A 27,646-nucleotide genomic window follows, 5' to 3' on the forward strand; every position below is an offset into this window, starting at 1 on the left:
CTTTGCCCTTCTGTACATCATCTGAATTTCCTACATTTCACACATTTGTAGATGTGAGAGGAAACTGCATTGCTGCATCCTCGGATCCATCGCAGCTCATTGATAGTCATTCCACGTCATTGGTGTCGTACTCTTTCATGATAGCCACTTGTCAGTGCTGCTCGTCAAGCACTATCTCTTGGCAGGATTGCAAGATGCTTCACATGGGAATGAAGAGTTGCATGAGCCAAGCGACCTCCCACCCTGAGGATACCTTGCTCATCCAGAAATGCAACTTGCTTGCTTTGGTCTTGATGTCTTTCTGGTGCCTAAGGTTGTGTATCTTATGGGAGAAGGCTGCTTCTTGAACCATCTTTATAATGGTGAGCTCTGCCTCTCTCCTTTCTTCTATGCTTGTAGCTTCACTGGACCTCAATTTTAAGCCCATGGCTTCTTTGACACGTCGTTTGAGCCTGGCAATAGCTTTTACCACTCTTGCCCAGTCTGAGAACATGTGAAGGTGATCTAGTAAGGATCTTTCTTCCTTTGCCTGGGTATCATGGACCAGGGATTTCTGCAGCTCTGGATCATTGTCTGAGAACTCTTCCCCCTTGACTTGTCCTTTTGGAAGTTCTTCTTGTCAAAGAAAGTCTGGACCTGTGAACCAGTTGGAAGCCATGAGCTGTTCTGATGTGAGACCTCTGGAAGCATGATCCGCAGGATTCTCTTCAGAGGTCACATATCTCCATTGTTTGGGATCTATGCTTTGCTTAATGCATTGAATATGGTTAGCTACAAAGACGTGGAATCCTCTGGCTTCATTGTTGATGTAGCCAAGAACTACCTTCGAGTCTGTCCAGAAGTATTCCTGTAGACCTTGTATATCTAGCTCCCTTTTGAGCATGTCACTTTTTCGAACAGCTACCGCCGCTGCTGAAAGTTACAGTCGTGGTATGATCGTAACCTTGGAAGGGGCGACTCTCGACTTCCCCATAACTAGGGAGCAATGAACTTCTCCTGCTGTGCTGATTGTTCTGAGGTATGAGCACTCTCCATAACTTGAGGTACTAGCGTCGGAGAAGTGATGGAGCTCATTACTCTGCACCTCCTTGAAAATTGATGGCAAGTAGCCTCGTTGGATCCTTACTTCAGACAAGTTTTGTAGACCTTGGAGCCAGAATTCCCACTGGGAACTGGGGTCATCCCGGTCAATCTTGTCACGACACATCTGCTGCAAGATCTGCTTCCCTGCCAGAATAAAGGGTGCCACAAAGCCAAGTGGATCATATACAGAGGCTACTGTAGACAACACTCCTCTTCTTGTGAGTGGGCGTTCCTTGACAACTACTCTAAACTGGGACTTGTCTGATGTGACACACCACAGTACACCAAGCGCTCTCTCCTTATGTGTGGTTCACCCAGGTCTTCGGCACCCTCGGCACGTTCTTCCTTGGGAATTATGGCTATAACTTCCTTGCTGTTAGAGATAAACTTGTGCAACCGAAGTTTGCAGATGCTGCAAAGCTCTCTTGCTTCTTTCACCAGCTGGGCCGCTTCAGCTTCAGACGATACGCTTGTCAACCCATCATCAACATAAAAGTTCCTTTCTATGAACTGGATAGACTTCTCGCTGAAGCTTCCTCGTCCTTCGGCAGCAAGATGTTTGAGACCATAGTTGGCGCAACCAGGAGATGAAGCTGTGCCGAATAAGTGGACCTTCATACGATACACTGTGTGTTGAGACTCGATCTCCGTTGTCCCACCAAAGGAACCATAGATAATCTTGGTCTTCTGCTTTCACATAAAACTGGTGGAAAATGTGCTCTACGTCACACATGATTGCAACTGAACCCTTACGAAAATGACAAAGGACGCCCAGCAATGTGTTTGTCAACTCTGGACCGCTAAGGAGATGGTCATTCAAGGACGTCTCTCAAAACTTAGCTGAGCAGTCAAAGACGACTCGTATCTTCCCAGGCTTTTGTGGGTGATAAACCCCATGGTGCGGGATGTACCATGCTGGATGCTTGTTAATTTCCTCTTTGGAGACATTCTCAGCATCTCCACAAGCTATGGTCTCTTCCATGAATGCTGTGTAGTCCTTGTAGCACTGCTTGTTTCTCCTTAGCCTCCTTTCCAGGCACTTGAGACGGTGAACTGCACATGTTTTATTGTTCGGCAGGTTGGGTCTTTCTTCCTTAAACGGCAGCGGTATTTCATAATGTCCATTGTCCTTGCGTCTGATGCCCGCTTTCATTTTTGTCAGGAACCGGATATCCTCTTGAGATATGAGGTCCTCTTCTGCAGCGCTCTCGTTGAAGTCAGATTCAAGCGTCTTGATAATGTCCAGTGCTGTGATTACCTCTCTTACACGTGTACTACAAACATAGTGTACTTGATTTGTGAGGTTGGAAGAAGATTGAACGCTTGGCATCATCTGTCTAACGATAACCCGATGACTCACTCCAATAGCGTCGCCATAGTCGATACATGGATTTCCATAGCCGACTATGCTCCAGCCAAGATCTGTTCTCTGAGCGAAAGGCTGATTTCCCTTACCAGACACAATTTCTCTTGGAAGGAGAGCCTGGGAGCAGTTGTAGCCAATTAAGAGACCGAAATCACAGCTCTGTTGAGGAGCAATCTCCTCTGCAATGTGTTCAAGATGAGACCATGCTCTTGCAGTCTCTGGAGTAGGAATATGATCTCTTTTTGCAGGAATAAACTCTCTCGAGTAGGTTGTTGGCAGAGGGATTTTCTTCTCCAAGTAAAACCCTCTAACCTGCAAACCAGACAGCTTCTGGCAGGGCACAATGGTATTGCTTGAAGCCATTGTAGAGAGTTTCAGTTGGACTGGATCGTTCCTTGTGTTGAGAGCCTTTGTTGTCTCTTCAAGGATAAAAGTGGTGTCGCTCTGGGTGTCAAGAAGTGCATACACAAGAACTTCACGATCTTGCTCACTTGTGGTTGACACCCATACTGGAATGATTGTGGAGGTGTGAGTGTTGTTAATGTCCCTTACAACTCTGTTAGATATGGCCTCAATTGACACTCTTGTCCCCTTATCTTGTGGGGGCTCTGTCTTCCTATCCCTTAACCTTTCTTTAGTACGATCTTCATGCAGGCAGAATGGATGCCTTCTCTGACACGTGTCGCAGGTTTTCCTGTTTTCACAATCTTTCGAGCGACGCCCAGGCCTTAAACAGCCAAAGCACAATTTATTCTCTTGAACAAACTTATGTCGCTCTGCGGTGGGCTTATCCGTGAACTTTTGTGGAGACTGTGACCTCACTTCTCACAGAAGACACAACTAGTAACAGTAACTTTCTCATCAGAGTTAGTTGATAATACCCTTGCTCCGGGGCTTTGAATCCTTGGCGTCTTAGGTTTTCCATCTTCGCTTGGTTTCAAAGCATGAAGGGATGTCACAGGATTGCAAGCGATCTGTCATGTTTGTCATTTATTATCATGTCTTGTCCCTGTGCTCCCCATGCTATTCGTTTCCCTCTGCTGGTCTTATTTGGTTCTTTCCCTCCTATCCCTCTCTCTCCCCCTCCCTCTCTCACTCTCTCGCTCTCTCTTCTCTCTATCGTTCCGTTCCTGCTCCCAGCTGTTCCGATTCCCCTAATCATCATTTAGTCTTCCCACACCTGTTCCCGATCCTTTCCCCTGATTAGAGTCCCTATTTATTCCTTTGTGATCCGTTCCTGTGCCGTCGGTTCCTTGTATTGTATTCACCATGCTGTGATTGCGTTTCGCCCTGTCCTGTCGTGTTTTTGCCGTGATTGTGTATCACCCTGTCCTGTCGTGTTTTGTGCCTTCATCAGACGCTGCGTGTGAGCAGGTGTCTCAGTCGACTACGGCCTGCGCCTGAAAAGCGACCTGCAGTCTGTGGCCGCTTCTCCAGTTGTTTTCCCTCTACAAATCTAGAGGATTTCTGTTATTCCGTTTTGGACTTTAATAAACTCTGTTTCTGTTAAGTCGCGTTTGGGTCCTCTTTCACCTGCATGACAGAAGGAACCGACCAAGGAATGGACCCAGCGACTTCAGACGCTCGTTACACTGCCGTCGAGATCCAAGGAGCCATGCTCGGCAGACACGAGCAGGAATTGTCCGCTGCTCGCCATGCCGTGGAGAACCTGGCCGCTCAGGTTTCCGACCTCTCTGGACAGTTCCAGAGTCTACGTCTCGTGCCACCTGTTACTTCCTGGCCTGCCGAGCCTCCAGAACCTAGGGTTAATAACCCACCTTGCTACTCCGGGCAGCCCACTGAGTGCCGCTCCTTTCTCACGCAGTGTGAGATTGTGTTCTCTCTCCAACCCAACACATACTCTAGAGAGAGAGCTCGGGTTGCTTACGTCATTTCACTCCTTACTGGCCGGGCTCGAGAATGGGGCACAGCTATCTGGGAGGCAAGGGCTGATTGCTCTATCAAATTCCAGAACTTTAAAGAGGAGATGATTCGGGTTTTTGACCGTTCAGTTTTTGGTGGGGAGGCTTCTAGGGCCCTGGCTTCCTTATGCCAAGGTGAACGGTCCATAACGGATTATTCCATTGAGTTTCGCACTCTTGCTGCCTCTAGTGAGTGGAACGAGCCGGCGCTGCTCGCTCGTTTTCTGGAGGGACTCCACGCAGTGGTTAAGGATGAGATTCTCTCCCGGGAGGTTCCTTCAGATGTGGACTCTTTGATTGCTCTCGCCATCCGCATAGAACGACGGGTAGATCTTCGTCACCGGGCTCGTGGAAGAGAGCTCGCATCAACGGTGTTTCCCTGCTCCGCATCGCAACCATCTCCCTCCTCTGGCTTTGAGACTGAGCCCATGCAGCTGGGAGGGATTCGCATCTCGAATAAGGAGAGGGAACGGAGGATCACCAACCGCCTGTGCCTCTATTGCGGAGTTGCTGGACATTTTGTTAATTCATGTCCAGTAAGAGGCCAGAGCCCATCAGTAAGCGGAGGGCTACTGGTGAGCGCTACTACTCAGTCCTCTTCATCTAGATCTTGTACTACTATGTCGGTCCATCTACGCTGGACCGGTTCGGGTGCTACATGCAGTGCCTTGATTGACTCTGGGGCTGAGGGTTGTTTCATGGACGAAGCATGGGTTCGGAAACATAACATTCCTTTCAGACCGTTAGACAAGCCTACGCCCATGTTTGCCTTAGATGGTAGTCATCTTCCCAGTATCAAATTTGAGACACTACCTTTAACTCTCACAGTATCTGGTAACCACAGTGAGACTATTTCTTTTTTGATTTTCCGTTCACCGTTTACACCTGTTGTTTTGGGTCATCCCTGGCTAGTATGTCATAATCCTTCTATTAATTGGTCTAGTAATTCTATCCTATCCTGGAACGTTTCTTGTCATGTGAAGTGTTTAATGTCTGCCATCCCTCCCGTTTCTTCTCTCCCTACTTCTCAGGAGGAACCTGGCGATTTGACAGGAGTGCCGGAGGAATATCATGATCTGCGCACGGTCTTCAGTCGGTCCCGAGCCAACTCCCTTCCTCCTCACCGGTCGTATGATTGTAGTATTGATCTCCTTCCAGGGACCACGCCTCCTCGAGGTAGACTATACTCTCTGTCGGCTCCCGAACGTAAGGCTCTCGAGGATTATTTGTCTGTGTCTCTTGACGCCGGTACCATAGTGCCTTCTTCTTCTCCGGCCGGGGCGGGGTTCTTTTTTGTTAAGAAGAAGGACGGTACTCTGCGCCCCTGCGTGGATTATCGAGGGCTGAATGACATAACGGTTAAGAATCGTTATCCGCTTCCCCTTATGTCATCAGCCTTCGAGATTCTGCAGGGAGCCAGGTGCTTTACTAAGTTGGACCTTCGTAACGCTTACCATCTCGTGCGCATCAGAGAGGGGGACGAGTGGAAAACGGCGTTTAACACTCCGTTAGGGCATTTTGAGTACCGGGTTCTGCCGTTCGGTCTCGCCAATGCGCCAGCTGTTTTTCAGGCATTAGTTAATGATGTTCTGAGAGACATGCTGAACATTTTTGTTTTTGTCTATCTTGACGATATCCTGATTTTTTCTCCGTCACTCGAGATTCATGTTCAGCACGTTCGACGTGTTCTACAGCGCCTTTTAGAGAATTGTCTCTACGTAAAGGCTGAGAAGTGCTCTTTTCATGTCTCCTCCGTTACCTTTCTCGGTTCCGTTATTTCCGCTGAAGGCATTCAGATGGATTCCGCTAAGGTCCAAGCTGTCAGTGATTGGCCCGTTCCAAGGTCACGTGTCGAGTTGCAGCGCTTTTTAGGTTTCGCTAATTTCTATCGGCGTTTCATTCGTAATTTCGGTCAAGTTGCTGCCCCTCTCACAGCTCTTACTTCTGTCAAGACGTGTTTTAAGTGGTCCGGTTCCGCCCAGGGAGCTTTTGATCTTCTAAAAGAACGTTTTACGTCCGCTCCTATCCTCGTTACTCCTGACGTCACTAGACAATTTATTGTCGAGGTTGACGCTTCAGAGGTAGGCGTGGGAGCCATTCTATCCCAGCGCTTCCAGTCTGACGATAAGGTTCATCCTTGCGCTTATTTTTCTCATCGCCTGTCGCCATCTGAGCGCAACTATGATGTGGGTAACCGTGAACTGCTCGCCATCCGCTTAGCCCTAGGCGAATGGCGACAGTGGTTGGAGGGGCGACCGTTCCTTTTGTCGTTTGGACAGACCATAAGAACCTTGAGTACATCCGTTCTGCCAAACGACTTAATGCCCGTCAAGCTCGTTGGGCGTTGTTTTTCGCTCGTTTCGAGTTTGTGATTTCTTACCGTCCGGGTAGCAAGAACACCAAGCCTGATGCCTTATCCCGTCTGTTTAGTTCTTCTGTGGCTTCTACTGATCTCGAGGGGATTCTTCCTTATGGGCGTGTTGTCGGGTTGACAGTCTGGGGAATTGAAAGACAGGTTAAGCAAGCACTCACGCACACTGCGTCGCCGCGCGCTTGTCCTAGTAACCTCCTTTTCGTTCCTGTTTCCACTCGTCTGGCTGTTCTTCAGTGGGCTCACTCTGCCAAGTTAGCTGGTCATCCCGGTGTTCGAGGCACTCTTGCGTCTATTCGCCAGCGCTTTTGGTGGCCGACTCAGGAGCGTGACACGCGCCGTTTCGTGGCTGCGTGTTCAGACTGCGCGCAGAAGAAGTCTGGTAATTTTTTTTTCTGCTTCTGCTCCTGGTCTTGCTGGGTCTCAGTCTGTTCCCTGCCATCGCATCTCTCCTGTTCTTGTCCCTGCCCTTGCTGTGTCTCAGTCTGTCCCTAGTTCTCATTTTTTTTTTAGAGTAGTACCCTAGTTTCCCTTTTTATCGTTTTTCGTTACGGTCCTGAGGAGAGGAGTTGGGTTCTTTCTCGGGACGTGCTGGACCGTTTGATCTATGATTTCCTCCGTTGCTGCCAGTGTTCCTCCTCGAGAGCGCCAGGAGGCGCTCGGTGAGTGGGGGTACTGTCATGTTTGTCATTTATTATCATGTCTTGTCCCTGTGCTCCCCATGCTATTCGTTTCCCTCTGCTGGTCTTATTTGGTTCTTTCCCTCCTATCCCTCTCTCTCCCCCTCCCTCTCTCACTCTCTCGCTCTCTCTTCTCTCTATCGTTCCGTTCCTGCTCCCAGCTGTTCCTATTCCCCTAATCATCATTTAGTCTTCCCACACCTGTTCCCGATCCTTTCCCCTGATTAGAGTCCCTATTTATTCCTTTGTGATCCGTTCCTGTGCCGTCGGTTCCTTGTATTGTATTCACCATGCTGTGATTGCGTTTCGCCCTGTCCTGTCGTGTTTTTGCCGTGATTGTGTATCACCCTGTCCTGTCGTGTTTTGTGCCTTCATCAGACGCTGCGTGTGAGCAGGTGTCTCAGTCGACTACGGCCTGCGCCTACCCGAAGCGACCTGCAGTCTGTGGCCGCTTCTCCAGTTGTTTTCCCCTCTACAAATCTAGAGGATTTCTGTTATTCCGTTTTGGACTTTAATAAACTCTGTTTCTGTTAAGTCGCGTTTGGGTCCTCTTTCACCTGCATGACACGATCTTTGCTTCTCTCGTGAGAAACTTCACAAACTGACTGAAGCTTGGAAAGGTCTCAGTTTCTTATAAGATGTCTATGACCTTTCTATTCCATCTTGAAGTTAGCCAATCTGGAAGTTTAGCGAGGATCTTATGGTTTTCATTACAGTCATTAAGCACCTCCAGGCCCTTATTCTGAGACATAGCAGCCTCACAGCTGCGAAGAAAGTCTACAAGGTATCTAAGTTCAAAACTGTCCTTGGATCCTATCTTAGGCCATGCATTGAGCTTATCTCTGAAGGACTTGGCGATGAGGAATTTGTTTCCGTATCTTTCTTCAAGAATGGTTCACGCAGCATGGTCGGCTGACTCAGTTCATACCATAAAGTAACTTTCGATGACCTTCTTGGCAGGCCCACCGATATTTTTTCTTAAGTAATATATCTTCTCATTTGCTGATATGTTCTTCCTGTCTATCAGAGTCTGAAAAGAGACCTTCCAGTCAGTGAACGAGAGTGGTTCTCCATTGAATGTTACTGGTTCTGGTATGGAGAGGCGGCTTTCCCTGATTGATTCCGCTAGCAACCTGAACATGGTCTTGGTGCCATCTTCTTGTTGTGTGCTTGTCACAACCTGTTGTGGTGAAAGACTGTGAAATGAGCCACTTCTGTGCATGACTTCTTTCACAGATTTGCAGTTAGAGAGTAGTTCTCTCTTCTCGTCCTCTGAGTTTTCATCTTGCTCATACACTTGCATCCGCGCCTTGGCAGCATTTAGTTTCTTGAGCACTTCTAGGTGCTCTAACTCTCTACACTTGTCTTCTAGCGTCCTTTGTCTGGCAGCATTTTCTACCTCTAACTTGACTCGCAGCCTAGCTTCTTCTAAGCTGTGTTTCACAACCTCAGCTTCTTGCTCCGCTGTCCTCTTCTTATCTTCATCTTCGAGTCTCTGAAGCTCTTCTAGTTGGTGTTGTTGCTTAACCTGTTAAGTCGACCCTCTACTTTTTCGAACATTCTGTTAAAAATCGCGCAACATTTCAGCGCCCTGCTTCTCAGGCCAGGAATATAGTATATGCATATGATTAGTATGTGTGGATAGAAAACACTCAGACGTGTATAAAACTGGTTAAATCACAGCTGTGACTATAACAGAACGTGCGTTTCATCGAAAAGTGCAGGAATATCTGATCACTGAAAAAGGAAGTAAATATCCATCCGCGACTTCAAGGAATTGTTCAAAGTGAATCGAATTAAATGAGGTCGAGGTTGCAGTGCCTACAGCTTCCACACGTTGTCTAGAGTCTTGTCATTTGATTCACAATTGATTCTTGGTCTAACCAAATCAAGGGAATCGATTCCCTCCGGTCTCCGGCCGGATGTTTTGGTTAAGCTCTCTCCAAGACATTTTTTCGAAACAGACACCTATAGAATTGACATCGCCTCCTGATGAATTTTATTGCTTATTAACGTGTACTAATACCTAAAGTTGCATTACAAAAGTATTTCGAAGTGTTTTGTGAAAGTTTATCGTCGACTTTTTGAATTAAAAAAAAATGACGTTACGTTATGAAACGCTATTTTTTTCTGTTTATCACACAGTCTTCATAGATCGATATCTAGGCTATATATGGACCGATTTAATCGAAAAAAAAGACCCAATAGTGATTATGGGACATCTAGGAGTGCCAACAAAGAAGATGGTCAAAGGTAATGAATGTTTTATATTTTATTTGTGCGGTTTGTGTAGCGACGACTATGTTAATTATTTTGTTTACGTCCCCTGCGGGTCTTTTGGGGTGTTACATGCTATCAGATAATAGCTTCTCATGCTTTCACCGAAAAGCATTTTAAAAATCTGACTTGTTGCCTGGATTCACAACGAGTGTAGCTTTAATTCAATACCCTGCATGTGTATTTTAATGAACGTTTGAGTTTTAACTAATACTATTAGCATTTAGTGTAGCGCATTTGCATTTCCAGAGCTCTAGATGGGACGCCTGCGTGTAGGACCAAGAGCTTAACCATTACTTCTAAAGCTGCTTGGTTAGTAGAAACTTCCGCCGCAGACTCTTGTCTCTTGACAGATGACACACTTGAACATCTGGAGTTGACCTTTGAGTTGCTTAGAGACTGGGAGGAAGCACTTGAGGGCTGATAGTTGAGACTTGACTTATGTGAGAGTTCAGACATGCACAAGGAATTGCTGTCCTTCCAGTGCAGCTCTACCTGGTTACTTTGACCTTCTTCCCTGCCTTTTAAATGACACCTTACAGTCTTGATAATAGACATTGTCGCTGCTTCACAAGTATCAACTCTGCATCGTATATCGTTGTCGGGAATGTCAATTTGACGCAAATTTACGTAGACAAGGTTTAGATCTGTAGAGGTATGGCTAATCTTGTTTAAGAGGTCTTCTAGTAGGTCTACAGAGCAACAGCCTGTCAGTGACAGTTTTGCTTCTTTTACCAGAGCCTTCCACTTCTCATAGGTGACCCTGAAACGATGTTCGAGCTGTCTCCATCTTTCGTCACGCAGTTCTCTGCCATTTTCAGTTAACCTGCGGACCCTCTCACCTTTTCGTGGCTCTTGTTGTGATATCTCATCAGCAGCCTCTGTATCACCATTCGCTGGCAGAAGTGACTCCACACCAGTCTGGGCCTCTTTTTTTTCACCAGTCTGCTCTGTTTGTTCTGATGAAGGTTTGAAGTTTGCGAGGTGTTGCTGCAGATGCTCAACTTGACCCACCCCATCACTATCACCTATAGTGAAACTACCTCTCTCTGACATTCTAAATCAAATCAATTCTAGGTAAGGTTTGGATAAGTGAGTAGGTAATTTATTCTCTAATTCACTGTAATTTAAACCTTAGGACTGTAACGTCGGGATAGTGATGGGTGTGGAGTCAGAAGCAGAGAGCAGAAGGTAGACGGGAAAAAACACTTTAATGTCCTCAAGCACAGGAACAGGGACAAACATGGGTGAAGCCCAAAACACAGGCGCAACAAAATCCAAACCCACTGTTACCAAAATACCGGACAGCGAAAACCCAAAAGAACACAAACACCACTAACGTAGAATAACCACAAGCCCGCACAAACACCAGCGGGCTAAACTAACTTAAATAACACCCATCCCAAAACCCCAACAAGGAACAGGTGAAAACAATTAGACAAAAACAAACGAAAAGGAAAAAGGGATCGGTGGCAGCTAGTAGACCGGCGACGACCACCGCCGAGCGCCACCCGAACAGGAAGGGGAGCCACCTTCGGTGGTATTCGTGACAAGTACGTGGTATAAACATGTATAATGCTTGTAACAAAGGCTTGAACAAACACCTCATTGGTTGCTTATTACAAAAGGGAGGAAATCAAACTTCACATTTATTATTCCTGGCATGAATTCACACTTCATCCTTAATTATTATAACGTTACCATCCTAACATACACGCTTCAACCTTTATGAACTACACCCGATGACATGAAAATTTAGCTAACACAGCGCGGGATTACCTTCCCTCCAAAAGTGTGTTGCTACAATAAGGATCCCCGCTACAACAGAATTAGCTACGTAGTTCCGCTTGTCTTATCATTTCCCCCACACAGCGGACACGTAAACAATTCAAACAAAGGACAACGGCATAGACTTACGGGATAACTGTCAGTTACAAGTAGTGCACAGCGTTGCACCAGATCTTCAGTTTCTTGGCAATTTCTCACATGGAATAGCCTTCATTTCTCAGAACAAGAATAGACTGATAAGTTTCAGAAGAAAGTTCTTTGTTTCTGGCCATTTTGAGCCTGTAATCGAACCCACAAATGCTGATGCCCCAGATACTCAACGAGTCCAAAGAAGAGCAGTTTTATTGCTTCTTTAATCACCATTTTTTAAAACAGTTTTCAGCTGTGCTAACATAATTGCAAAAGGCTTTTCAAATGATAAATTAGCCTTTTAAAATTATAAACTTGGATTAGCTAACACAACGTGCCATTGGAACACAGGAGTGATGGTTGCTGATAATGGACCTCTGTACGCCTTTGTAGATATTCCTTTAAAAATCAGCCGTTTCCAGACACAGTAGTCATTTACAACGTCTACCCTGTATTTCTGATCAATTTTATGTTATTTTATTGGACAACAAAAAATTGCTTTTCTTTCAAAAACAAGGACATTTCTATGTGACCCCAAATCTTTCAACGGTAGTGTATATGTTGTGTATAGTTTTTTGTTGAGGTGTGGTTTTCTATAAGCCCATGGGCTTCCAACCACACCATTTAAAAAAATGCTTTTCTACCCTCTTAGGAGGACAATGTGTTCACCTTTAACTTCAACGTGTTCATGACTAACAAAAGTGGAGACAAGCTACACCATATCTAACACCTGGTCTCCTCTGCCCTAATCTCCAGAGAAGTTAGCTGTGAGCACATCACAGAGGTACTGATCTATGGTTCTATACTGAACCAAAATATAAACGCAAGTTGCTGGATATTGGGAGGGAACTGAAACGCGCTGTCGTTCACGTCGATCCAGAGCATCCCAAACACGCTAAATGGGTGACATGTCTGGTGAGTATGCAGGCCAAGGAAGAAATGGGACATTTTCAGCTTCCATGAATTGTCTACAGATCCTTGCGACATTGGGCCGTACATGACCATGCTGAAACACGGGGGGATGGCGGCTGATGAATGGCACGACAATGGGCCTCAGGAGCTCGTCACATTATCTCTGCACATTCAAATGACCATTGATATAATACAGTTGTGTTCATTGTCAGTAGCTTATGCCTGCCCATACCATAACCCCACGGCCACTCTGTTGACATCAGCAAACCGCTCACCCACAAGATGTCTACCATCTGCCCGGTTCATTTGAAACCTGGATTAATCCTTGTAAAGCACACATCTCCAGCATGCCAGTGCCATTGAAGGTGAGCATTTGCCCACTGAAGTTGTTTACAATGCCAAACTGCAGCCAGGTCAAGACCCTGGTGAGGACTACAAGCATACAGATGATCTTCCCTGAGATTGAATTTCTGCACAAACTGTCAGATACATCAATTGCCTAAACCCACAGTTTCATCAGCTGTCCGGGTAGCTGGTCTCAGATGATCCCGCAGATGAAGAAGCCGGAGGTCATGGGCTGGCGTAGTTACACGTGGTCTGCAGTTGTGAAGCCTGTTGAACAAACTGCCAAATTCTGTAAAACGAAGGTGAACGCAGCTTATGGTAGAGAAATTAAAATGTAATTGTCTGGCAACAGCTCTGGTGGACGTTCCTGCAATCATGCAAATTGCACACTCCCTCATAACTTGAGACATCTGTGGCATTGTGTTTTGACAAAACATCACCATTTATCCCCAGTGGTTTAATCAGCTTCTTGACATGCCACACCTGTCAGGTGGATGGATTATCTCAGCAAAGTTGAAATGCTCACTAACAGGTATGTAAATAATTTGTGCACATAACATGAAATAAGCTTTGTATGGAACATGTCAGGGATCTTCTATTTCAGCTCATGAAACATGGGACCAAAACTTAACGTTATCTACACTTTTGTTCATTTTCAGTCCCTATACCCACAATGTATTTGTCTGATAAAGTGGGTAAACTGTAAACTGAGATGGAGGCTTGCTGATTTCGTGGACCGATTCTGAATCTGAACCAATGACGGGATGCATTGATAACAGCAGTAGTTCCAGCGTTTATTTTGCAGATTATTTGGACGCATCAGGATTGGGCAAATTCTAAGACAAATGTAACCAGAACTAAGTCATGCAGCTGAACAAATTAAGCAAGTTGAGTTCTGGGTTACCAGGTTAGATGCTGACAAACTTATTTGAAGTAGTCACTGGTAGGGCCAGTCACTTGATCATCTGAATGATTCAAATTGTATGGGTTGGACAGTTATACCTGGACCCTGGTACCACATGTGTGGAGTCCAAAGCTAAAGAGAGCCCTGGTGTCATCAGTCTCTTGAGGCCTGCAGGTGGAGTCCAGGAGAAAGGTTCCGTTGGGTTCAGCGCCACTGTCACCACCCCTTCAGTGGAACACACTAAAGAAAGTTGTTAGAGCTGGGCCTGAACAAAGTGAATGATCAACACTAAACAGTCAGGCAATAAATTAAGTTCCAGTCAAAGATGAGTCACTAGTAGTTACCTAGGACCTCAGTAGTCTGGAAGAGACAAGCTTTGGCCAAGGAGCTCTTGACCTCCAAGGTCTTAGGAAGTTGTGAGTGAATTTCAAATGAGCCGTAGAACTGCTTCAAATTGATGTCCTGGGAAAAAAGAGAAGGTACATTTTAAATAATTAGAACTCCTACTTGAGCCAACGACAAGCCAATTTAAGCGCTTGACCAATGAGCATCTCACCTTGTAAGAGTAGCCAACAGAGAAGAGGGGCACTTCCAGGGTCAGACTCTTGCTGTCATTCTGCATGATGTAGCCCCGCTTGGCTGCCAGATTTGTGGTCAGAATGTAGGGGCCAACACCCACCTCCCACAGGTAGTCAAATGGCTTATGGTCCATCTGGATGACGAACTGACGAAGAGAAGATCGGCCCAATAGTTTAGTCAATAGTGCCAAAATGACATCAGGGGTAAACAGTGGTAGATCGCTGGGCTGCGTCCACGTTAGGCAGTGATCAGAACCAGAAGGATCAGAAGCCCACCTTGAGAATTATCACTTCCAGCCCAGGTCTCTTAAGACTCCCCATCCCGGATCCGGGATCGTGACTACAGCTCAAGCTCATTACCATAACGCACAATGCGCAAAAATATTCCTAAAAATATTTAACCTCCACACATTAACAAGTCCAATAGCTCAAATGAAAGATAAACATCTTGTTAATCTACCCAGCAAGTCAGATTTCTAAAATGTTTTAAGGCGAAAACATAGCACATATTTATATTAGATAACCACCGAAACATTTTGTCCCAGAAAAAAATAAATTTAAAGTAGGATTAAAAAAATAAATATTTCACTAACCTTTTGAAAATCTTCATCAGATGACAGTAATATTGTTATGCAGGTGAATGAGGACCCAAAGGCGACTTAACAGAAACAGAGTTTATTCCAACGATTAATCCTGAATTCTTTCATTGGTAATGTCCAAACAGGAATAACTGAAATCCTCTAGACAGTAGAGGGGAACAACAGGAGATGCGACCACAGACTGCAGGTCGCTTCGGGTTGGCGCAGGCCGTAGCTGATAGAGACACCTGCTCACACGCAGCATCTGAAGAAGGCAAAAACACGACAGGACGGAACAAGGACACAGTACAGCAAACAAGGATCCGACAAGGACAGAAGCGGAAACAGAGGGAGAAATAGGGACTCTAATCAGAGGGCAAAATAGGGGACAGGTGTGAAAGAGTAAACGAGGTAGTTAGGAGAATGAGGAACAGCTGGGAGCAGGAACGGAACGATAGAGAGAGAGAGAGAGAGGGAGAGAGATAGAGAGAGGGAAAGAACCTAATAAGACCAGCAGGGGGAAACGAATAGAAGAGAAAGCACAGGGACAAGACATGACAATCTATGACAGAATATGACAGTACCCCCCCCACTCACCGAGCGCCTCCTGGCGCACTCGAGGAGGAACCCTGGCGGCAACGGAGGAAATCATCGATCAACGAACGGTCCAGCACGTCCCGAGATGGAACCCAACTCCTCTCCTCAGGACCGTACCCCTCCCAATCCACTAAGTACTGGTGACCACATCCCCGAGAACGCATGTCCATGATCTTCCGTACCCTGTAAATAGGTGCGCCCTCGACAAGGACGGGGGGGGGGGGAGACGAACGGGGGTGCGAAGAAAAGGCTTGACACAGGAGACATGGAAGACTGGGTGGACGCGACGAAGATGTCGCGGAAGAAGAAGTCGCACTGCGACAGGATTAACAACCTGAGAAATACGGAACGGACCAATGAACCGCGGAGTCAACTTGCGAGAAGCTGTCGTAAGGGGAAGGTTACGAGTGGAAAGCCACACTCTCTGACCGCGACAATACCTAGGACTCTTAATCCTACGTTTATTGGCGGCTCTCACAGTCTGCGCCCTATAACGGCAAAGTGCAGACCTGACCCTCCTCCAGGTGCGCTCACAACGTTGGACAAAAGCCTGAGCGGAGGGAACGCTGGACTCGGCAGGCTGGAACGAGAACAGAGGAGGCTGGTACCCAAGACTACTCTGAAAAGGAGATAGCCCGGTAGCAGACGAAGGAAGCGAGTTGTGAGCGTATTCTGCCCAGGGGAGCTGTTCTGCCCAAGACGCAGGGTTTCGAAAAGAAAGACTGCGTAATATGCGACCAATCGTCTGATTGGCCCGTTCTGCTTGACCGTTAGACTGGGGATGAAAACCGGAAGAGAGACTGACGGAAGCACCAATCAAACGACAGAACTCCCTCCAAAACTGAGACGTGAATTGCGGACCTCTGTCCGAAACGGCGTCTAACGGGAGGCCATGAATTCTGAACACATTCTCAATGATGATTTGTGCCGTCTCCTTAGCGGAAGGAAGCTTAGCGAGAGGAATAAAATGAGCCGCCTTAGAGAACCTATTGACAACCGTTAGAATCACAGTCTTCCCCGCTGACGAAGGCAGACCGGTAATAAAGTCTAAGGCGATGTGAGACCATGGTCGAGAAGGAATGGGAAGCGGTCTGAGACGACCGGCAGGAGGAGAGTTACCTGACTTAGTCTGCGCGCAGTCCGAACAAGCAGCCACGAAACGGCGCGTGTCACGCTCCTGAGTAGGCCACCAAAACCGCTGGCGAATAGAAGCAAGCGTACCCCGAACGCCGGGGTGGCCAGCTAACTTGGCAGAGTGAGCCCACTGAAGAACAGCCAGACGAGTAGAGACAGGAACGAAAAGAAGGTTACTAGGACAAGCGCGCGGCGACGGAGTGTGAGTGAGTGCTTGCTTTACCTGTCTCTCAATTCCCCAGACAGTCAACCCGACAACACGCCCTTCAGGGAGAATCCCCTCGGGGTCGGTAGAAGCTACAGAAGAACTGAAAAGATGGGATAAAGCATCAGGCTTGGTGTTCTTAGTACCCGGGCGATAAGAAATCACAAACTCGAAACGAGCGAAAAACAACGCCCAACGAGCTTGACGCGCATTGAGTCGTTTGGCAGAATGGATGTACTCAAGGTTCTTATGGTCAGTCCAAACGACAAAAGGAACGGTCGCCCCCTCCCTGATGCGCACGAGATGGGAAGCGTTACAAAGGTCCAACTTAGTAAAGAACCTGGCTCCCTGCAGAATCTCGAAGGCTGACGACATAAGGGGAAGCTGATAACGATTCTTAACCGTTATGTCATTCAGCCCTCGATAATCCACGCAGGGGCGCAGGGTACCGTCCTTCTTCTTAACAAAAAAAAACCCCGCTCCGGCGGGAGAGGAAGAAGGCACAACGGTACCGGCGTCGAGAGAAACAGACAGATAATCTTCGAGAGCCTTACGTTCGGGAGCCGACAGAGAGTCTACCCCGGGGAGTGGTCCCCGGAAGGAGATCAATACAACAATCATACGACCGGTGAGGAGGAAGGGAGGTGGCTCTGGACCGACTGAAGACCGTGCGCAGATCATGATATTCCTCCGGCACAACTGTCAAATCACCAGGTTCCTCCTGAGAAGAGGGGACAGAAGAAACAGGAGGGATAGCAGACATTAAACACTTCACATGACAAGAAACGTTCCAGGATAGGATAGAATTACTAGACCATTTAATAGAAGGATTATGACATAACAGCCAGGGATGACCCAAAACAACAGGTGTAAAAGGTGAACGAAAAATCAAAAAGGAAATGGTCTCACTGTGGTTACCAGATACTGTGAGGGTTAAAGGTAGTGTCTGACATATGATACTGGGGAGGAGACTACCATCCAAGGCGAACATGGGCGTGGGCTCCCCTAACTGTCTGAGAGGAATGTCATGTTTCCGAGCCCATGCTTCGTCCATAAAACAGCCCTCCACCCCAGAGTCTATTAATGCACTGCAGGAAGCTGCCGAACCGGTCCAGCGTAGATGGACCGGCAAGGTAGTACAGGAACTTGACGGATAGGACAGAGTAGTAGCGCTTATCAGTAGCCCCTGCTTACTGATGAGCTCTGGCCTTTAACTGGACATGAAATGACAAAATGACCAGCGGAACCGCAATAGAGACAGAGGCGGTTGGTGATTCTCCGTTCGCTCTCCTTAGTCAAGATGCGAATACCCCCCAGCTGCATGGGCTCAACACCTGAGTCAGTGGGGAAAGATGGTAGTGTCGGGGAGAGGGGGGACACAGTTAACGCGAGCTCTCTTCCATGAGCTCGGTGACGAAGATCTACCCGTCGTTCTATGCGGATGGCGAGTTCAATCAAAGAATCCACGCTGGAAGGAACCTCCCGGGAGAGAATCTCATCCTTAACCTCAGCGTGGAGTCCCTCCAGAAAACGAGCGAGCAACGCCGGCTCGTTCCAGTCACTGGAGGCAGCAAGAGTGCGAAACTCTATAGAGTAATCCGTTATGGATCGATCACCTTGACATAGGGAAGACAGGGACCAGGAAGCTTCTTTCCCAAAAACAGAACGATCAAAAACCCGTATCATCTCCTCCTTAAAGTTCTGATACTGGTTAGTACACTCAGCCCTTGCCTCCCAGATAGCCGTGCCCCACTCCCGAGCCCGTCCAGTGAGGAGAGATATGACGTAGGCGATACGAGCAATACGCCTGGAGTACGTGTGGGGCTGGAGAGAGAACACTATATCACACTGGGTAAGGAACGAGCGACATTCAGTGGGCTCCCCAGAGTAGCACGGTGGGTTATTAATTTTGGGCTCTGGAGACCCGGAAACCCAGGAGGTAACCGGTGGATCGAGGCGGAGATTGTGAATCTCCTCCGAGAGGCCGGAGACTTGGGCGGCCAGGGTCTCAACGGCATGTCGAGCAGCAGACAATTCCTGTTCGTGTCTGCCTAGCATCGCTCCCTGGAACTCGACAGCAGAGTAGAGAGAATCCGTAGTCGCTGGGTCCATTCTTGGTCGGATCCTTCTGTTATGTAGGTGAATGAGGACCCAAAAGCGACTTAACAGAAACAGAGTTTATTCCATCGATTAATCCTGAATTCTTTCATTGGTAATGTCCAAACAGGAATAACTGAAATCCTCTAGACAGTAGAGGGGAACAACAGGAGATGCGACCACAGACTGCAGGTCACTTCGGGTTGGCGCAGGCCGTAGCTGATAGAGACACCTGCTCACACGCAGCATCTGAAGAAGGCAAAAACACGACAGGACGGAACAAGGACACAGTACAGCAAACAAGGATCCGACAAGGACAGAAGCGGAAACAGAGGGAGAAATAGGGACTCTAATCAGAGGGAAAAATAGGGGACAGGTGTGAAAGAGTAAACGAGGTAGTTAGGAGAATGAGGAACAGCTGGGAGCAGGAACGGAACGATAGAGAGAGAGAGAGAGAGAGGGAGAGAGATAGAGAGAGGGAAAGAACCTAATAAGACCAGCAGGGGGAAACAAATAGAAGAGAAAGCACAGGGACAAGACATGACAATCTATGACAAAACATGACAAATATTACATGTTACACAGTACATTTAATTTTTTTCCAATAATATGCCATTTATATCCATAAATCTCGGTTTACAATGACGACATTTCAAAAAATGCTTCTCAAATGTCCGGAGAAATGATGATAGCTCCGACAGATAACGTCAGATAACAAGCAATAAACATGACTAAATATACATGTTCTACACATATTTACAAAGATACACTTCTTCTTAATGCAACCGCTTTATTACATTTATTTTTAACGTTACAGACATCGTTCACTGGGCTATACTATGAGTCAGCGCTCAGATATTAGCACTATGTCTCCTCTACGTTTGGAGTCCACAGAAACCCCAAATAACCACATAAATATTCCCTTACCTTTGATGTTCTTCCATCTGAAGACGTAGAAGGAGTCATACTTACCCAATACATTGTTTGGTTTCACGTTGTGTGTCCCTGTATTAGCATATGCTAACAGCTTCAGTTGAAATGCGTAAAAAATGACTTCTGGTCCAGCACTCTTGCGCATCAAAACTTCCAATTTACATATTATATGTCGATTAAACTGGTCAAACGATGTGCAAAATCGAGCTTTATGATGTTTTTAGCATGTAGAACAAAGAGCAACGCTAACAGACAATCCGGCTTGAAATGCTGCATCATGGAAAAAGACGTTCTCCAAATCGGCCGCGCGCAAGAGTGCATGATTTTCAGAGGGACACGAGCAATTTCGCCTGCCAAACGTGCAGGGCTCGTGGGATTCTCACAATGAACGCGCCACTTGAAAGCTGACATCGCGCTGAAGAGATAGAGACTGTTCCTGGATCTGTAGCTCCCTGGGAAGGGTGGGGGCCATGATGTCAAAGTTGACCCAACTTTTCTCTTCACAAGAGAGAGTTTGGGAGAAAGGCTGCCCTGGCAGTTCTGCTTTACATAGAGACATAATTTAAACGGTTTTAGAAACTTTAGAGTGTTTTCTATTCAATAATAATTTTTATATGCATATATTAGCAATTTTGGGAAAAAATATTTTCAGTTTACTATGGGTACGCACTTTCTCCAACAGGGGCAGTATAGAGGGGGAGTCATAAGAGGTTAAATTAATAAAGTTCAAGTCAACTTACAGACATCATTGAACTGAGCCACGACTGAGGCCAGGTAGTAGAAGGGCTCCTTTTGAGGCATGATGACCAACGTGTAGTTGATGTCCATCGAGAACTGAAGAAGCCCCTCTGGAGATTACTATGGATATGAACTCATTTAGAGGGAGGGGGGAACACTTCCTCCCGTCCTTGGTCTAACAGTACTAACACATGTGTTGTCAGTTCCTCTTTATCACACAATGTTCCCACTGTCTCACAATATACTAGTATTGTGTCTAAACACATCGTCTGAGCTTCTGTAACTATTAGGGTGAAATACTTCAGTCATAACTCTTAATGTCATTCAGATTCTCTTATTACTTTAAACATAAATTCCCTTATCAAGAAGCCATGAGGAAATACTGAGAAAAACCACAGTAGTTCATTAGAGTAAAAATAAGTATTTCTCTTTACCAGCTTGTGAACAACGGCATCCTCAAATGGCACCCTGAGAATGTAGGCATGTAGGGTACTATTGGGCTGAGGGACCATGGTTATGACGAGGCCGCTTTTATTCGCCTCTAGTATGGTGAAGTTGTGACCATTGAGCGTCACAGCCACCAGGTCAACATCATAGGAGAGGTTCCCCAGGTAAACAGTAAACACACAATCCTCAAGGACTGTTTCTGTGGTGGGAGAAGGACAACAGGCTCATTAGCAATCATGACCATGGAGCTGAAGAGCCACTTCGGATAGGCTAGTAGAACTTACGGTTAATGATGGAGAGGTGCTGGATCAAAAGGGGTGTGTTCATGGGCCTGTGGAGGCGGAATCTGGTCTCCCCACCACAGTCATCAAGAAATATTTGTTCATAGTAGAGATGGACCACATAGAACTCTTGGTACATGTTGTCCATCACATAGCTTTGGAAGAAATGAAACCACTATGAAGCATCTGCCATTAGGTTATATGGTACAAAGTAGAATATTCAAGGTGTACAGAGGACATGAGTGACTGAAGCCATTTGCAGCTGCTCTACATCAGAATACAAGGTAAGCATCTGCATGTAAAAGGTCAGATGCCGGCCTAGTATGCTACTGACTTTTCTGTATCCTCCGGCAGCATTGAAGGGGATGCTGATCTGGACAGTGGTGTCACTGATGTCCAGGCTGTAGCCTCGCTCTGCTGTGATGGGCTCATCCAGGAGCTGACCATCCACCCCCATTGAGATCTTGATGCTCTCCAACCCAGAGAGGCCAGAGACCAGCGGGGACAGCAGAGTGGGGGTCTGCCAGACCAGCCCCGCCCCATCATACATCCCTTCATCTGGAAAGTGATTACAAGTGTTAAGACCCTGTGAGCAATTCTTCCTCTGCAACTGAGTGATCAAAACATGTCACAGATCTGAAATAACTTCATAGGTGAGAGTATTATTTGCTATTGCTTAAGACAATCAGACCTGATCCTTGATTATGTGGAACCTGATATTGCACTGGAACTTACTAGTGCTGCACGCAACAATCCAGTCCACCATCATAACCACCCATCTCTGCCTGGAGAACAGTATGGGATGGACCACCTCCACCACTGAACCATTGATCTGGAATTGAATAAAGGATGAAGTGTACTTGCCAACAGTACAAAAGGGGAATTTCAGTAGTCTAAATAAGTGGCTTCCTTCCTACCCTGCATAACCCTGGTTTTAAACATTAGGCAATGAAAGACCCTCTTGGAATACAGCCACCAGTCTAGGTTGTTAATGTCAAATTAAGCAAGCCTGAAGACAACCAAGATAAAAGAAGCCATTGAACAGGACATTTAAATCCTCACCATGGAGACAGACCAGACAGACCGTGGTGTGTAGGGTGAGCGGAACACCAGTCTCCCCTGGGTGAGGTGGAACACGTAGCCCAGCTCCCGAGCCTCTGAGAATGACATGGGAATCAGCTGCTGCCCCTCCTGCTGGAACATCACCTGCCAGGTATGCATGGCAGAGCTGTGGGCCTGATGGGGAACAAGAGACAGGGCATGCATGGTGGTATTGTGGACAAACTAGTGGAGCTCATCTAATTGACAATTTGCCAAATAGCCTTTAGCTTACTTTAGCAAGGCCAGCAGTCCAGGCATCCGTTGTACCAGACAGACAGGAAATGTCACTCCTCATTGACACCTACAGGGTAACATAAGACTCTCCTATAAAAATACACAAGCCCACCTCCACGAGCCCTGGATACAGTCTAGATCCATGCATCAGTACCTCCATATAGTTCTCCTCACAGCTGACTTCTCTGGGGGACCAGGGTATAGGGAGGGAGCAGGTTGCATTCACAGAGTAGGTGGCTTCCACTCCATTCGCATCAATTGTGATCAAGTTAAAGCTAAAAGTGAACACCTCATCGTCCTAAGATACCAAAACAAGACCTTCAACTGAGATTTTTATTTATTTTTATTTTATTTCACCTTTATTTAACCAGGTAGGCAAGTTGAGAACAAGTTCTCATTTACAATTGCGACCTGGCCAAGATAAAGCAAAGCAGTTCGACAGATACAACGACACAGAGTTACACATGGAGTAAAACAAACATACAGTCAATAATAAAGTATAAACAAGTCTATATACAATGTGAGCAAATGAGGGGAGAAGGGAGGTAAAGGCAAAAAAGGTCATGGTGGCAAAGTAAATACAATATAGCAAGTAAAACACTGGAATGGTAGTTTTGCAATGGAAGAATGTGCAAAGTAGACATAAAAATAATGGGGTGCAAAGGAGCAAAATAAATAAATAAATTAAATACAGTTGGGAAAGAGGTAGTTGTTTGGGCTAAATTATAGGTGGGCTATGTACAGGTGCAGTAATCTGTAAGATGCTCTGACAGTTGGTGCTTAAAGCTAGTGAGGGAGATATGTGTTTCCAGTTTCAGAGATTTTTGCAGTTCGTTCCAGTCACTGCCAGAGGTCCGGACAGCAGACCCTCCGATTTGACACACAGAACTCTATCAGAGAAGTAGTTGGTGAACCAGGCGAGGCAATCATTTGAGAAACCAAGGCTGTCGAGTCTGCCGATGAGGATGTGGTGGTTGACAGAATGGTTGACAGAATCGAAAGCTTTGGCCAGATCAATGAATACGGCTGCACAGTAATGTTTCTTATCGATGGCGGTTAAGATATCGTTTAGGTAGTATTGATGGCGGCTAAGATATCGTCCTGGTAGTAATTTGACTAGAAAATAGTTTAAAAGCCCTTCCCATGGGCACAGATATCAACTCAATGGCTACTCATTTATATTACATTTAAGTCATTTAGCAGACGCTCTTATCCAGAGCGACTTACAAATTGGTGCATTCACCTCATGACATCCAGTGGAACAGCCACTTTACAATAGTGCATCTAAATCTTTTAAGGGGGGGGGGTAGAAGGATTACTTTATCCTATCCTAGGTATTCCTTAAAGAGGTGGGGTTTCAGGTGTCTCCGGAAGGTGGTGATTGACTCCGCTGTCCTGGCATCGTGAGGGAGTTTGTTCCACCATTGGGGGGCCAGAGCAGCGAACAGTTTTGACTGGGCTGAGCGGGAACTGTACTTCCTCAGTGGTAGGGAGGCAAGCAGGCCAGAGGTGGATGAACGCAGTGCCCTTGTTTGGGTGTAGGGCCTGATCAGAGCCTGGAGGTACTGAGGTGCCGTTCCCCTCACAGCTCCGTAGGCAAGCACCATGGTCTTGTAGCGGATGCGAGCTTCAACTGGAAGCCAGTGGAGAGAGCGGAGGAGCGGGGTGACGTGAGAGAACTTGGGAAGGTTGAACACCAGACGGGCTGCGGCGTTCTGGATGAGTTGTAGGGGTTTAATGGCACAGGCAGGGAGCCCAGCCAACAGCGAGTTGCAGTAATCCAGACGGGAGATGACAAGTGCCTGGATTAGGACCTGCGCCGCTTCCTGTGTGAGGCAGGGTCGTACTCTGCGGATGTTGTAGAGCATGAACCTACAGGAACGGGCCACCGCCTTGATGTTAGTTGAGAACGACAGGGTGTTGTCCAGGATCACGCCAAGGTTCTTAGCGCTCTGGGAGGAGGACACAATGGAGTTGTCAACCGTGATGGCGAGATCATGGAACGGGCAGTCCTTCCCCGGGAGGAAGAGCAGCTCCGTCTTGCCGAGGTTCAGTTTGAGGTGGTGATCCGTCATCCACACTGATATGTCTGCCAGACATGCAGAGATGCGATTCGCCACCTGGTCATTAGAAGGGGGAAAGGAGAAGATTAATTGTGTGTCGTCTGCATAGCAATGATAGGAGAGACCATGTGAGGTTATGACAGAGCCAAGTGACTTGGTGTATAGCGAGAATAGGACCTAGAACAGAGCCCTGGGGGACACGAGTGGTGAGAGCGCGTGGTGAGGAGACAGATTCTCGCCACGCCACCTGGTAGGAGCGACCTGTCAGGTAGGACGCAATCCAAGCGTGGGCCGCGCCGGAGATGCCCAACTCGGAGAGGGTGGAGAGGAGGATCTGATGGTTCACAGTATCGAAGGCAGCCGATAGGTCTAGAAGGATGAGAGCAGAGGAGAGAGTTAGCTTTAGCAGTGTGGTCAGAGCACAGGGTAGGGCAGTGTGAGCAGAACCAGCGGTGTCGTTTGACTTAGCAAACGAGGATCGGATGTCGTCGACCTTCTTTTCAAAATGGTTGACGAAGTCATCTGCAGAGAGGGAGGAGGGGGGGGGAGGAGGATTTAGGAGAGAGGATAAGGTGGCAAAGAGCTTCCTAGGGTTAGAGGCAGATGCTTGGAATTTAGAGTGGTAGAAAGTGGCTTTAGCAGCAGAGACGGAAGAGGAAAATGTAGAGAGGAGGGAGTGAAAGGATGCCAGGTCCGCAGGGAGGCGAGTTTTCCTCCATTTCCGCTCGGCTGCCCTGTTCTGTGAGCTCGTGGTGCATTGTGGTCTTTTCAAAGCCACAACCCATGGGCACACTGGTTAAATCAACATTGGTTCAATGTAATTTAAATGTTGATTTAACCAGTGTGCCCATGGGTTGTGGCTGAAGGTGGCTGCCACTCTAAAGTTAAAAGTGAACACCTTGTATGGTACAAGATTCAAGGTGTACAAGATCATTCAAGGTGAACATAGGACATGAGTGAACCACAATGCACAGAAATACTATGAACCTGGTTGTCAGTGTGGCAGGAGAAGTAGGAGGCTCTGAGTTCAGCATGGCCAGGCAGAGGGAGGATACTGAACATGTAGCCACACTGACCCATAGTGCTTCGTGATGGGGTGAACACCATCAGCATCTAGATAGGGGTAAAGAATTGGGTCATATCAAATTATTTAAATATGCTGAAGTCCAATACTAAATAAAAATCAGTTTATTCTTAAGTGGTCCAACAGGCACAGTGAGACTGAAATATACTGCAGGGAGAGACTTCCTGTCAGCACCAGCTACCAAACCCTGGCCAAGACATGTTAAGATGCCAGGTTCATAAGCTGACCAAACCTGGTTTCAGGCCCATTTTGCATCAGAATTAAGGTTAAAAGCCTGCTCACCAACCGCTTCAAAGCGAGGTTCTGTTAGAGGAATTCTAAATTCCTATATGTTTTGTAGCCAAAATCAAATTCGCACTCTCTCTATTTCATTAATGAGTTGTAAATTAATTAATTATGCATGAAATAGATCGAGACCCGTCCTAAAAGTCAGGTAACAGCGTTTATTACAAGAGAGTACTGCCACATACACATTTTTCCACAGGTTATAAACTGAAAATGACGTCAGCGTTTTCTAAATGTTATCTCTTTCACCGGTAGAGAGGCCCTATAGTTCTCGAGCCTTCGCTCCACGCCTGAAGTCAAGGTTAGTCAGTATAAATCAGCATTCTAGACAGTCTGGAGATAGTACATTCATTTGTACAAGGAACAGACCGTCATTGTTACTAAACTCCTGACTACATTATATACAATTGGGAATGGGAGCAAGAGAGAAAATTCATATATGTACAGTACATTATAGCATTTGGACTAGTCAGTTCTGATTGGAATGTATACATAATTAGTCATTTCAACCATAATTTCCTCCAACAGGTTCGTTCCCAGCAAATTGGAGTTGGGTTGTTACCAACAGGTATCGATCCCGACATGCAGTCTCAATGGCCCCTATAATGACACAAGGTGAGAATCTGAAGGGTGGAAACTAAATGATTCTGACCAACAATTCATATCAGTGTACTATAGCTTGTATAAAAGGCTCATCTGACCCAATTTAAGTTTCTTATCTCTTGGAAGGTCAGAACATCTTACACTAGGCAATAGCACAGGTCAACAAAGTGTGCCAGCATGAAAACACTTATTCAAAACATTTAAGCCCACCACCAAACTGACCCCAACCAACACCCAAAAGCCATTGCTCCGTAGAAGTGTCTAACCCTAGCCAGTAACAGCTAGTAAACTACACCTGCTAGTTAACACAACATCAACTACCACGTATTGACAGTATCCTAGACAAAAAAAAGGACAATAAAAGACCACTCTAAAATTTGTCACACAACACAATGCCACAGATATCTCAGGTTTTGAAGGAGAGTGTAATTGGCATGCTGACTGCAAGAATGTCCACCAGAGCTGTTGCCAGAGAATTGAATGTTAATTTCTCTACCATAAGCCGCATCCACCCGGCCTCACAACCACAGACCTTGTGTACGTCTCCTTGTGGGCAAGTGGTTTGCTGATGTTAACGTTGATAAGAGTGCCCATGGTGGCGGTGGGGTTATGGTATTGGCGGCATAAACTACGGACAACGAACACAATAACATTTTATCGATGGCAATTTGAGTGCATAGAGATACCGTGATGAGATCCTGAGGCCCGTTGTAGTGCCATTTATCCACCGCCATCACCTCCTGTTTCAGCATAATAATGCACAGCCCCATGTTGCAAGGATCTGTGCACAATTCCTGGAAGCTGAAAATGTCCCAGTTCTTCCATGGCCTGCATACTCACCAGACATGTCACCCATTGAGCATGTGTGGGATGATCTGAATCGATGTGTATGACAGTGTTTTCCAGTTCTC

General features: G+C 46.6%; 1 protein-coding gene across 1 annotated transcript; it reads right to left on the reverse strand.

Moving 5' to 3' along the window:
* Positions 1–1,912: 1,912 nt before the first annotated feature.
* LOC124013855 lies at positions 1,913–27,329 on the reverse strand. Its single transcript, XM_046328410.1, has 14 exons — positions 27,258–27,329; positions 25,751–25,876; positions 22,855–22,998; positions 22,699–22,767; positions 22,428–22,601; positions 22,101–22,197; positions 21,700–21,923; positions 21,369–21,540; positions 21,072–21,283; positions 14,632–14,718; positions 14,334–14,501; positions 14,122–14,239; positions 13,876–14,017; positions 1,913–2,357 (listed from the first exon to the last, which is right to left on the reverse strand). The coding sequence occupies exons 1-14, from the start codon at positions 27,327–27,329 to the stop codon at positions 1,913–1,915; spliced, it is 2,250 nt and encodes a 749-aa protein (XP_046184366.1).
* Positions 27,330–27,646: the final 317 nt, after the last annotated feature.

This window comes from Oncorhynchus gorbuscha, linkage group LG25, assembly GCF_021184085.1.
Source record: "Oncorhynchus gorbuscha isolate QuinsamMale2020 ecotype Even-year linkage group LG25, OgorEven_v1.0, whole genome shotgun sequence".
In the NCBI taxonomy this organism is placed as follows: Eukaryota; Metazoa; Chordata; class Actinopteri; order Salmoniformes; family Salmonidae; genus Oncorhynchus; species Oncorhynchus gorbuscha.